Raw genomic sequence first — 14364 nt, 5'->3', positions numbered from 1 at the left:
AATTATTCAAATATTCAACTTTTTTCAAGATGTAAAGAAAAAGATTTTTTTTGTGCTGGTCATTAAACTTTTGGCTTTAAGTAATCCTAAACACCACTTATTTTATCATGTTGCAAATGTTTAAATATAAAGTTGACACTTCCGGTTAAAATATGACGCAAATTACAAAAATTAGTCCTCAATCCATTTCTTCGATGTAGAGTTTTGGATAGATTGATTAAAACTAAATAAAATCACTATAGTACTAAAACATATTAAAAATTACTACTTTATGGCCAAGAATAAATATTTATTCACAGTCACCACCACATGCACACAAGGTAGTTCACAGGAGACCCGATTTTAAACAATAAAAATGACCGCGGCATCCTTTCTTACATCCACAATGTACAAGCATCTGAAAAAATGATGAGGCCTCAGAAAAAGTTTTTTTTAAAGGGACCCCCTTTGTCCCTTCGCAATTCATTAGACTAGGTAGCAAAAGAGCCAATCCCAAGCTCGTCTCACTTAACACCTGCATTAGTATATTACACGTTTTACATGCTTGAAAAGACTAGACCAAGTTGTGGGCCTCAATTATAGTTCGCCTTCCGTTTTGTGCAAACAAATTATGTTCTTGCTTCGTTAATCATGTAAGCTCCATCTGATAAATTTGTGCGATCTTACAGTAAAACCCCGATGATTTAGGCTGATCAGTCATCATTCTTTATGTTAAAGTCACATTAATACCATTAATGTCTCCTACGCATTCTTTTTTTCCTTTTCGAGCAAAGAATGAACCGTATCACAACCGCTAAAGGTATAGGTCTGTAATACGTATGTGTGATCACCCATTGCCTAGTGCAATTAAAAGGCCATGATAGATATTAATTAAAAGATTTTTGCCTCCCCAAACACAATTCATAGTTCGTTTGTCCCTATGTCACGGAATAGCGAAATAGTATTGACAGCATCATCAGTGACTGTTAATCATGACTCGTTCAAGTTCGTGTTTCACTGCATCAGACATATGCACCATGATTTTAGTTCCTGTCTTTTTATGTGAACTTGGTGCTACTCTGGAAAATCTACACGTGGTGGATAAAATAGAATATCGTGAGCATTTGTTGCTACAACTACCATACTCATCAAAGACTTCATCTACTCTTGTTACAGTTTCAAGGTATTTTATTAAGGTAAGGACATAATACCCAATCATCATACTCGTTAGGAAACACCTTAAAACTGTCAAAACAGTGAATGTAGTGTCGGATGCGAACATAGACAATACTGGTAGTTTGTAAGCTGCTAAAAGAAGCAAGAGCAACATTTAGGGGTTAGGGGATACACAGACGAATCCAGGGTTAAAAATATCCTCAAAATTGGCAAAGTTTTCTGAGAGATGACGACAATAAGAAAGAACTTTTAAGTTTTAATTCACAGCAGCTTGCTCAATACAATTTTGAGTACAAGGTAGTTGTAGCAAAAATAGCTCAGGATGTTCAGTGTTATACACCATTTGATGATGTTTCAAGTTTAGCACCATGTTTACACGACGAGACTGACACTAGAATCAAGATTGATGTGTCTGATGCAGTGAAACACAGACTTATCTAAGTCATGACTAGAACAGTCGATACTGATGATATTGTTGTTTCGCTATTCCGTGACATAGGGACAGACAAACTTTGGTGTGCATTTGGAAGGGGAAAAAGCATAAGATATATATCAATCCATGACCTTTCAAATAGTCTAGCCCTAAAAATATTGTGAATTGCGGCCTAACGAGTTTGCTGATTGGGTATTATGTCCTTACCTTAATAAAATACCATGAAACTGTAATACAAGTGGATGGTCTCTTGGGTGTGTATTGCAGTTATAGCAACAAATGGTCAGGATATTCTATTTTATCCACCACGTGATGTATTTCAAGTTCAGCAGCAAGTTCACATTTAAAGGCAGACACTAGAATCATGGTGCATGTGTCTGATGCAGTGAAACACTAACCTAAACGAGTCATGATTCGAACAGTCGTTAATGATGATGCTGTCACTACTGTTTCGCTATTCCGTGACATAGGGGTAGACAAACTATGAATTGTGTTTGGGAGTTCAAAAGACTTTGGATTAATATCTAGCAATGGCCTTTCAAATGCACTAGACAATGAGTGATCTGACACATTTATTATTATCCATGCCTTTACCTATTGTGATATGGTTCTCTCTTTGCTTGAAAAAAAAAGGCTATTTGGGAGACATCGATTGCATTTGAAGCTGTGACTTTAACATAAAGAATGAAGATTGATCAGAATAAATCACCGGTAATTTACTGCAAGATTGAACAAACTTAACAGATGGGTATGCCATGGTTAACGAAGCAAGAAAATAACTATTTGCGCAAAAAGGGAAGGCTTTTTGAGGCTTTTTCCTCAACTTGGTCTAGTCTTTTCCAGCATGTAAATCATGCAATATACTTAGGTAGGTGTTTAGGGAGACGAGCTTTGGATTGGCTCTTATGCTACCCACTCCAGGCGGGGACAAAAAGGAAAACTTTAAAAAAAACTCTTTTTGAGGCCTTATCATTTTGTCAGAAGCTTGTACATTGTGGAAGTATGAAAGGATGCCGCAGTCATGTTTAATGTGGAAAATCGGGTATCCTGTGCACTGCGATGTGTGCGTGTCGTGGTGATCGTTATTTTTGGCCGAAAATTGTAGTAATTTTAAATATGTTTTAGTACTATAATGATTTTGTTTTGTTTTAATCACTCAATCCTAAACTCTTTATCGAAGAAATGGATTGAGGACTCATCTTTGAAATTTACGTCATACTTTTACCGGAAGTTTCAACTTTATATTTATGCACTTGCAACTTGATAGAATAAGTGGTTTTGAGGATAACTTACAGCCAACAGTTTAATGACCAGTACAAAAAAAAATCATTTTCTTTACATCTTGAAAAAAGTTGAATATTTGAATAATAAATTGATATTTCTATGTCCGCCATTTTGAATATTACCGGAAGTAAGGGTTTTTAAGACGTATGTCTATACATTGTATCCATCAGAAGCACCGAAGAAAGGTTCCTGCACACAATGCAATGATAGTAGCAATACGTTAAAACCCATTTCAATTACCCTTCCTAAACAATAAGCTTATTTAAGTACAATGTCCGCAATGTTGGATTTTAACCGGAAGAAGGGTTTCTGAAGACATCTTATCTATTTAATTTATCCAACAGTAGTAAAAAACAAAGGTTTGTACCAAATATTATGATAGAAGCATGATGATAACACATTTTTACACAATCGTCTTCGATATTGGGCTGATTTAAGTATGACGTCCGCCATTTTGGATTTTACCGGAAGTGAGACATTTTTTTCAAATGCCTCCCTATCTGAAATTAAAGAGTAATAGTTGAGGAAGGTCTATGCCAAATTTCATGCTTGTAACAGGATGTGCACAATTTTTCACCAAGCTGCCGTACTAACTGGAAGGCTATATCATTTTCTCTTGAATTGGGTTTAAATACATTTTAATATCAATAGGACTTAAATTGATAAAATGGAATCCAAGTCTTGAAATTAGTTTTTTTCATATTTATTATCCAAGAGTTGATTCAAGTATATGAAGCCAATATTTTACTGCTGAAAATTCTATTCTGGTATATAAAGGCAATCTATTTACTATTTAGCTCGGCTAAACATGCAGCATTTGATGCTTTACAATATATTCGAAGAATTTCTTTAATAAATGTATACTGCAAGTGTTCAAAGGGATCTGAATCCCCGTGTTGTTTGCCTATTCCCCATACTTCACTACCGTATATAGAGCAATAGGCACAACTAGGGAGTCAAATAATTTTTCAAATAGCTTGCATTGGTTATTCAGTCCAATTGGTTTTTTTTTATTTTAAAAAGTGCTTTTCTACCCTTTTCAACAAGCAATGAGCTGCACCGATTTAGATTTCCTGTGTGTTGAGTGTCATGCCAAGGTAGCAGTATGATTTGACAGTTTCCAGGAATTCGTTATTATATTTAAAAAAAATATTATGGGTTTTTATACGACCGCAAAATTTGAAAAAAATGTCGTCGTATATTGCTATCACGTTGGCGTCGTCGTCCGAATACTTTTAGTTTTCGCACTCTAACTTTAGTAAAATTGAATAGAAATCTATGAAATTTTAACACAAGGTTTATGACCACAAAAGGAAGGTTGGTATTGATTTTAGGAGTTTTGGTCCCAACATTTTAGGAATTAAGGGCCAAAAAGGGCCCAAATAAGCATTTTCTTGGTTTTCGCACTATAACTTTAGTTTAAGTTAATAGAAATCTATGAAATTTTGACACAAGGTTTATGACCCCAAAAGAAAGGTTGGGATTGATTTTGGGAGTTGGTAAATGTAACATAGACACATTAAATACTGTAGATACCCTGGTAAATGTATCATAGTTGTAAGACACATTATATACTGTAGATACCCTGGTAGATGTATCGTAGGTGTAGGACACATTATATACTGTAGGTACCCTGGTAGGTTTATCATAGTTGTAGGACACATTATATATTGTAGGCACCTTGGTAAATGTTTTATAGGTGTAGGACACATAATATATTGTAGGCACTTTGGTAAATGTTTCATATGTGTAGGATACATTATATACTGTATGTACCCTGGTAGATGCGTTTCATAGTTGTAGGACACATTATATACCATAGGTATCCTGGTAGATTTATCATAGGTGTAGAACACATTATAAACTGTATGTATCCTGGTAAATGTATCATAGATGTAGGACACATTATATACCATAGGTATCTTGGTAGATTTATCATAGGTGTAGGACACATTATATACTATATGTACCCTGGTATATGTATCATAGGTGAAGGACACATTATATACTGTACGTATCCTGGTAGATGCACCATAGTTGTAAGAAACATTAAAATATACTGTAGGTATCCTGGCAGATGTATCATAGGTGTAGGACACATTATATACTGTATGTATCCTGGTAGATGTTTCATAGATGTAGGACACATTATATACTGTTTGTATCCTGGTAGATGTATCATACATGTAGGACACATTATATACTGTATGTATCCGGGTAGATTTATCATAGTTATAGGACACATTATATACCGTATATACCCTGGTAGATGTATCTTAGTTGTATGACACATTATAATATACTGTAGATACCCTGGTAGATGTATTATAGGTGCAGGACACATTATATACTGTAGGTATCCTGGTAGATGTATCATAGATGTAGGACACATTATATACTGTTTGTATCCTGCTAGATGTATCATACATGTAGGACACATTATATACTGTATGTGAACGTAAGCCAAGAAAATATTTCATCGACCCCTACCCCGAATTTGGATAGCCAGGTGTCATTTTTACCGTAAAGGTCCCGGCGTCCACAAATATTCACTCTGGTTAAAGTTTTTGAAAATTTAATAACTTTCTTAAACTGTACTGGATTTCTACTAAACTTGGACAGAAGCTTGTTTATGATCATAAGTTAGTATCCAAAAGTAAATTTTGTAAAAATAAAATTCTATTTTTTCTGTATTTTATTTATAAATGGACTTAGTTTTTCTGCGGGGAAACATTACATTCACTCTGTGGTTAAAGTTTTTAAAAATTTGAATATCTTTCTTAAACTATACTGGATTTCTACCAAACTTGGACAGAAGCTTGTTTATGATCATAAGATAGTATCCAGAAGTAAAGTTTGCAAAAATAAAATTCATTTTTTCTGTTTTTTACTTATAAATGGACTTGGTTTTTCTGTGGGGAAACATTACATTCACTCTGTGGTTAAAGTTTTTAAAATTTTAATAACTTTCTTTAACTATCCTGGGTTTGTACCAAACTTGGACAGAAGCTTGTTTATGATCATAAAATAGTATCCAGAAGTAAATTTTGTAAAAAAATTAATCATTTTTTTCCGTATTATACTTTTAAATGGACTTAGGTTTTCTGCCAGGAAACAACACATTCACTCTGTGGTTAAATTTTTAAAAAATTTAATAAATTTAATAACTCTCTTATACTATTTTAAATTTGTACCAAACTTGGACAGAAGCTTGTTTATGATCAAAAGCTAGTATCTAGAAAGGAAATTTTGTTAATATTTGGTACCTGTGTATCTGCATTTTACTTATAAATGGACATAACATAAAGTCTGCAGTTAAAGTTTTTAAAACATTTATTCGATTCATAAACTATGATATCCTGAAATTTTTACCAAATTTGGACAGAAGCTTCTTACAATCAAAAGATATTATCAAGAGGAATATTTTTATTGATTGTTTTCCTCATTTTTGTTGAGCCTGGGAGGTACAGCAAAAGTAGGCGAGACACTGGGTTCGGTGGAACCCTTACGAATTTTTGATTATAGACCCAGTTTTTAAGTTGGTCCAAAATCTTTGTTTGATATCAACAAAAATTGAATATATGGGGTTCTTTGATATATGCTGAATCTAATTATGTATTTAGATTTTTATACGACCACAAAAATTGAAAATTTTTTGGTCATATATTGGTATGACATGGTATGACGTTAGCGTCGTCGTCGAAACTGGTCCACAATCATCATTAGGGTATGTAGTTTTGAAAATGTGTCAGATGACCCTGTCTGCGAACCAAGATAGTCGACATGGCTAAAAATAGTACATAGGCTAAAATGCAGTTTTTGGCTAAAATCTCAGAAAGCAAAGCATTTATAGCAAATCTGACGTGATTAATTTGTTCGTTAGGTCAAAGTCTATCTGCCCTGAAAATTTCCCGTTGTTGGGTTGCTGCCCCAGAATTGGTAATTTTCAGATAATTTTGCAGCTTTTGGTTATTATCTTGAATATTATTATAGATACAGATAAACTGTAAACAGCAATAATGTACAGCAAAGTAAGACCTACAAATAAGTCAACATGATCAAAATGGTCAGTTGACTCTTTAAGGAGTTATTGCCCTTTATAGTCAATTTTAAACAATTTTCATAAATTTTGTTAATTTTGTAAATTTTTATTCGTTTATGATATGCCCATTGACCAAGGTGAGTGACACAAGCTCTTTAGAGCCTTTATTTTAACTGCATCAGTAGAATTCGTAAATACTTATTAAAAGGAAATACAAAACATGAATATAAAGTGAAGCCTTGTTTCTTCTAGAACTCGAAAAAACAACCAAATCTTTGTTTAGGAATCAATTGACCAAGCTGCATGATCCAGGACTGAGGTGTAACTGAACATAACTAAATTATGTTCACTTCCATTGAAAATGATCAGACTATTTATGATGGATTTATCTTCTGTTTATTAAATTACATAATAAAATTTTACAATGCATTTATATCTCTAAAGGTGAAGAAAGCTGTCATAACAGAAGCTGAAGAAAACAAAGAAGATGAAGACGGTAAAAAATCAAAAGCTCATATTCAACACTGGCTTAGTGAGAAAGTTTTAGGTCAACACGGAGGAGAACTTCTCTTAGCATGGAATTCTTTGGAAACAGAATATGTTCCGGGTATGATTGCTGTAGGAACCAAGGTAAAATGGTACAATTAAGTTGTATTAATGGTTATTTTTTTTTAAGCTTTTCTCATCTCTTGGCGTCTGTCGTCGTCATCTTTAACTGTTACAAAAATCTTCTCCTGAAACTACTGGGCCAAATTTAACCAAACTTGGCCACAATCATCATTGGAGTATTTAGTTTTAAAAATGTGTCTGGTGACCCGGCCAACCAACCAAGATGGCCGCCATGGCTAAAAATAGAACATAGGGGTAAAATGTAGATTTTGGCTTATAACTCAAAAAACAAAGCATTAGCAAATCTGAAATGGGGGTAAAATTGTTTATCAAGTGAAGATCTATCTGCCCTGAAATTTTCAGATGAAACGAACAACCAGTTGTTGGGTTGCTGCCCTTGAATTGGTAATTTTAAGGACATTTTGCAGTTTTTTGTCGAGCCTGCAACTTTTGTTGCAGAAAGCTCGACATAGGGATAGTGATGCGGTGGCTAAGGTGGCGGCTAAGGTGTTAGCTCAATTCTTAAAAGCTTTATATTTTAGAAGGTGGAAGACCTGGATGCTTCTTACTTTGTATATAGATGCCTCATGTTACGAAATTTCTGTCAGTCACATGTCCAATGTCCTTGACCTCATTTTCATGGTTCAGTGACCACTTGAAAAAAAAGTTAATATTTTTATACGACCGCAAAATTTGAAAATTTTTTCGTCTTATATTGCTATCACGTTGGCGTCGTCGTCATCGTCGTCGTTCGAATACTTTTAGTTTTCGCACTCTAACTTTAGTAAAAGTAAATGGAAATCTATGAAATTTTAACACAAAGTTTATGACCACAAAAGGAAGGTTGGTATTGATTTTGGGAGTTTTGGTCCCAACATTTTAGGAATTAGGGGCCAAAAAGGACCCAAATAAGCATTTTCTTGGTTTTCGCACTATAACTTTAGTTTAAGTAAATAGAAATCTATGAAATTTTGACACAAGGTTTATGACCACAAAAGGAAGGTTGAGATTGATTTTGGGAGTTTTGGTCCCAACATTTTAGGAATTAGGGGCCAACAAAGGGCCCAAATAAGCATTATTCTTGGTTTTCGCACAATAACTTTAGTATAAGTGAATAGAAATCAATGAAATTTAAACACAAGGTTTATGACCACAAAAGAAAGGTTGGGATTGATTTTGGGAGTTGAGGTCTGAACAGATTAGGAATAAGGGGCCAAAAAGGGGCCCAAGTAAGCATTATTCTTGGTTTTCGCACCATAACTTTAGTATAAGTAAATAGAAATCTTTGAAATTTAAACACAAGGTTTATGACCATAAAAGGAAGGTTGGGTTTGATTTTGGGAGTTTTGGTCCCAACAGGTTTTTAGGAATAAGGGGCCCAATGGGTCCAAAATTGAACTTTGTTTGATTTCATCAAAAATTGAATAATTGGGGTTCTTTGATATGCCTGATCTAACTGTGTATGTAGATTCTTAATTTTTGGTCCCGTTTTCCAATTGGTCTACATTAAGGTCCAAAGGGTCCAAAATTAAACTTAGTTTGATTTTAACAAAAATTGAATCCTTGGGGTTCTTTGATATGCTGAATCTAAAAATGTATTTAGATTCTTGATTATTGGCCCAGTTTTCAAGTTGGTTCAAATCGGGGTCCAAAATTAAACTTTGTTTGATTTCATCAAAAATTGAATAATTGGGGTTCTTTGATATGCCAAATCTAACTGTGTATGTAGATTCTTAATTTTTAGTCCCGTTTTCAAATTGGTCTACATTAAATACCAAAGGGTCCAAAATTAAACTAAGTTTGATTTTAATAAAAATTGAATTCTTTGGCTTTTTTGATATGCTGAATTTAATCATGTACATAGATTTTTGATTATGGGCCCAGTTTACAAGTTGGTTCAAATCAGGATCCAAAATTATTATATTAAGTATTGTGCAATAGCAAGAAATTTTCAATTGCACAGTATTCAGCAATAGCAAGAAATCTTCAATTGCACAGTATTGTGCAATAGCAAAAAATGTTCAATTGGACAGTATTGTGCAATAGCAAGAAATCTTCAATTGCACAGTATTGTGCAATAGCAAATATTTTCAATTGCACAGTATTGCGCAATAGCAAGAAATATCTAATTGCACAATATTGTGCAATAGCAAGAAATTTTCAATTGATTGGAGTTATCTTTCTTTGTCCAGAATAGTAGTTGAATCAACTTAAATCATTGTTTTATACAATGCACAATGTATATTCACTTTTACTACCAACTGATAAATTAAAACACTCTTTACTATTCAGTGATAACAAGCACTTTTTGTTACATTTTAATATTTTATGATGTATTTAAATGAGTAGTTATTGTTTCAAACTCCATTAGAAATTTGAATTGAGATCAGTTTTGAAAAAAGGGAAAGGGGGATTTCATAAATAAAAAGAAAATTTCTTCAACCATTTTTTTGAGAGGATTAATATTCAACAGCATAGTGATTGCTCAAAGACAAAAAAATTATTTTAAGTTCATTAGACTACATTCATTCTGTGTCCAAAACCTATGCTGTGTCAACTATTTAATCACAATCCAAATTTAGAGCTGAATCCAGCTTAAATGTTGTGTCCATACTTACCCCGACCGTTCAGGGTTCAACATATGCGGTCGTATAAAGCTGCGCCCTGCGGAGCATCTGGTTAATATTTGGACCTGGTTATCAAATTGGTCCACATTGAGGTCTAATTAAAGGGATCTTAAATTGAACATGATTTGGTTTCATCAAAGATTTAATTCTTGGGGTTTTATGATATGCTGAATCTAACCATATATTTAGATTTTGGATATTGGACCATAATAGGTTTTTAAATGTCCAATTTGAAATTTTTAAGTTTTTATGTTTGAGTTCTTAGACCACATTCATTCTGTGTCAGAAACCTATATTGTGTCAACTATTTAATCACAATCCAAATTCAGAGCTGTATCAAGCTTTTATGTTGTGTCCATACTTGCCCCAACTTTTCAAGGTTTGACTCTGCGGTAGTATACAGCTGCGCCCTGCGGGGCATCTGGTTTGTTATTTTTTTGACTACTATAGAGCACTCTGCCACCAATACCCCAAAAGACATCAATCAGGTCTTCATAGGTGTGTGCATGACCTGATTTCAGTTTTTTTTAAGCCCCCCCCCCCTCCCAATGTTCTTTGGATGAAATTATTTTAATATATTAAAAGTCGCTTTATTTTTATTTCATTATAAACTAGGGATCATTCTGATTTCAGTGATATCTAGTTTTATACAAGTATCTTTATTAATCCTTCCACCACTAAGGGTCACTCATGCATAGTCCCTAAAATATGATGTCATAGAGAAAAAAAATGTTGATTGCACCCTTGTGTAGGTGCACTCAACTCCAATCTTAATTAACTAGGGAAAAGTGCCATTATTGGATATTAATAAAAACATAAAAAAGAGAACTGTTTTGAACAGAGGATTTTATTTTATAGCTTAAAATACTGAAAGATTTGAACAAACAGTAAAATGATTCCATATTCTATAAAGAATTTGTGTTAGCATTTATAAGAAACATGATGTAGATGTTCTGGAAATTAAGTCTTACGAAAACAAAGGTCAAAAGACTGCTACTATAGTTTAATTCAACTTGTTTCATATTGTACTGTACAATGCACGCAAGTGACAAAATCCTCGTGTGTAAACTGTTAAAAAAGCGTGTATTACACGCGAATATCATGTCACTTGACATGTATGCCTGTATATCATCTTAAGATGGTACCTAACACTACAGGGAGATAACTCTGTAAAATCAGCAGAACGTTTTAATGACGTTGTGTTCATAAGGGAGTATTAAGCTTCTCAATGATCAAAATAAGTGTTTGTCAAACTGCTATATAACCAGTGTAATTTTTTCTGATCAAACGGTTGGTTCAAACTTTTTGAAATTTTTATATTTTTGTCAAAGGGTCAAAGTAAATACTTTGTCAACATTTTAAGAAAATTAAAGGAGCCAAATTAATTTGAGTTAAAGTGTTGGGTACCACCTTAACGAATTTATATCACAGGTTCTACAGCAGTAATATTTTCCCCCAAAAAAGGCCTTACAGATACTTTATGATGACTGATTTTTGTAGGACCTTGCTTCAAGTAAAAATAAATTGCAAAGATGGTTGAAATAAAAGCATATTTTGATTCACTAAGTAATTTAAATTTATTCATAAATATATTAATCCTTGTTCTTTACAATTTTAATCTTTTTTTCATAGTTGGTCCTATGGAGTATTGTTGTGGGAGATATTTACACTCGGAGGGAATCCTTATCCATCTGTACCTGTGGAAAGATTATTTGAACTTTTAAAAGAAGGTCATAGAATGGGCAGACCTCCATATGCTTCAGAAATAATTAATAAAACGATGCAGTCCTGTTGGCTTGAGAATCCATCAGGGCGACCATCTTTCAATAACCTTGTTATTGATTTTAATAAAATGTTGACCTCTATGGACAACAGAAGTGAAGTAAGTATTTATTCTATAATTATGGAATTATCAGAAAAAATAAATAGTCAAAATGGTTTTTTTTATAAATTCATTTAAAGTTTGAAATTTACTTTATAAATCTTGTTCTCAAATATATGTCTATATTATACAAATGTCAGTGTAATTTTGTATGTATTTTCTGTTAGGCCAGGGTTTTTCAATTTTGCTGGTTTACATATTTTTCACATTAAAAAGTCAGGTTGGTCGGTAGGAAAAAAAAGTAAAAAATATCTTTCAAGACCACAAATATGTAAAAAAAAATATCTTTCACATTTCTAACAATATGAGTGGTATGCTATTTTGTCATCATTTCTTAAATTTGTTATCCTTGAAATTTAATTACTCAACGGTTATAAACAAAAAATGTATGGTATCCTCATCCAAGTTTTGTCTACAGACAAAGACAACATTATATTGTCATTTCACAAACAGATCCTCATAGTTGTCTTCCTGGAATTCATCAGTTGTCATGCATTCCTGTTTGAATATCAATAATGTGGTCATTTTAATAAATTTCCTGTTACAAAACTTTGAATTTTTTGAAAAACTAAGGATTTTCTTATCCCAGGCATAGATTACCTTAGACGTATTTGGCACAACTTTTTGGAATTTTGGATCCTCAATGCTATTCAACTTTGTACTTGTTTGGCTTTATAAATATTTTAATATGAGCATCACTGATGAGTGTTATGTAGACGAAACGCGCGTCTGGCGTACTTAATTATAATCCTGGTACCTTTGATAACTATTTGTTATCCAAAAGGAAGATTTTTGTTTTTTTTATTATTTATGAAACAAGAAAATTCCAAATTATTTTAACTTTAACTTGACGACTTCCACGTTTTGACAGGTTCATTTAATCTTTGAGGTGATACATCTTATTGAATTATGACAAAAAAGTGAAACAAACTTATTGTTATGGGTTTTGAACACAGGTTTCTCTCATCAAAATTATTTGGCTATTTTTAGCTCACCTAGCCTGAACTTTTACAAAAATCTCTGAAACTACTGGACCAAACTTAACCAAACTTGGCCACAATCATCATTGGAGTAAAGTGTTTAAAAGATATAACCAAAATGGCCTCCATAGCTAAAAATAGAACATAAGGGTAAAATGTAGATTTGGCTTATATCTCTGAAACCAAAGCATTTACATCAAATCTGACATGGAGTAATATTGTTAATCAGGACAAGATCTGTCTGCCCTGACATTTTCAAATGAATCAGACAACCTGCTTATTAATTAGTAGTTTTAAGTAAACTTTGCCATTTTTAGCTATAACTAAAGTTGTAATACTTCTTCAAATATATTTTTTTTTCATTTCAGGAATATCCAAATCTAGATGATTGTAACAGTATACATCCCATCATATCATCATGATCATAGTCTCTCTCATGTACGAGGCATTCACTGACAACTGTGTTTTATACTAATAGGCAGTGGTTGTTTCATTATCTCAATCATCTAGATCGTCTTCCACATATTGAATTATACTTGACTTAATTGTTCAAAGAAGACAACCATGCATCTTATTCAAGCTCATGTTTTTACAACAAGTGCTATAGTGAACAAAAAAAAAGTTTTTGTTGCTCTAATGTTCAACCTGTGCAACCTCATTGACACCAAAGACAAAGAAATACTATTAGAAATCCAGTGTCTGTGATTTTTTGTTTGTGATTTGTGTTGACAAGGATAAATATGTTTAATCATGTAAAGTACAGGAACTTATTTCAAGTCATTTTTTAAATGGAAATGTCCAAAGTTTTTTGATGACAATTTATATCAATTGTGACGAAAATGCGTTCAAATGACGACGAACGAACTTCAAATTGTGATCTTTTGAGAAATAATGAAATTCAAATCAGCGAACTGTCCGGGACTATTAAACAAATTATTTCGATCAAATGACGAAACTATACTCCTGGTTGTTGAAATGCCAACTGACTTATTTTACAGCAAAAATGTTCTTTTATAGTTATGATCTGTAAAATTTGCATCATTTTTCCACATTTTCTATATTAAATTTTACAACAAAATTAAGCTAACAATACACAGGATTGTCAATATAGTTTTTTTCTGTTTTATCATTCTGAAAGTAGAAATTGTGCAGGCACAATACTGTTTTTTATTGGCTCATGCTTTGCAACATTATACACTATTTTATATATGATTTTGGTTATACTGTTGAATTACTTTAGTATACATTTCAATGAATACAAATTTTGATTATTTAGAAGAATGAAAATAAGTGAATTAAATTTTCATTTAAATTCATACATGTGTACATATTAAAGAAGCATAGCAGATGCA

The 14364-nt window shown here is 32.7% G+C and overlaps 2 protein-coding genes across 2 annotated transcripts in view; both read left to right on the top strand.

The window, feature by feature from the left end:
- Positions 1 to 1016: 1016 nt before the first annotated feature.
- The window catches only part of LOC134727673 (uncharacterized), a 39748-nt gene continuing 26400 nt past the window's right edge, over positions 1017 to 14364 (top strand). Inside the window, exons 1-2 of the mRNA XM_063592053.1 lie at positions 1017 to 1175; positions 7359 to 7544. Of these exons, the coding sequence (XP_063448123.1) occupies positions 1017 to 1175; positions 7359 to 7544 (345 nt within the window). The remainder of the gene's footprint in view (positions 1176 to 7358; positions 7545 to 14364) is intronic.
- Positions 11252 to 13986, top strand: LOC134681475 (fibroblast growth factor receptor 2-like). The gene is made up of 3 exons (XM_063541111.1): positions 11252 to 11265; positions 11783 to 12032; positions 13381 to 13986. The coding sequence occupies exons 1-3, from the start codon at positions 11252 to 11254 to the stop codon at positions 13432 to 13434; spliced, it is 318 nt and encodes a 105-aa protein (XP_063397181.1). The 3' UTR covers positions 13435 to 13986.

Source organism: Mytilus trossulus, chromosome 8 (assembly GCF_036588685.1).
Source record: "Mytilus trossulus isolate FHL-02 chromosome 8, PNRI_Mtr1.1.1.hap1, whole genome shotgun sequence".
Lineage (NCBI taxonomy): Eukaryota > Metazoa > Mollusca > Bivalvia > Mytilida > Mytilidae > Mytilus > Mytilus trossulus.
The sequence above is the reverse complement of the archived record's forward strand: the minus strand, read 5'-3'. Positions and strand labels throughout refer to the sequence as shown.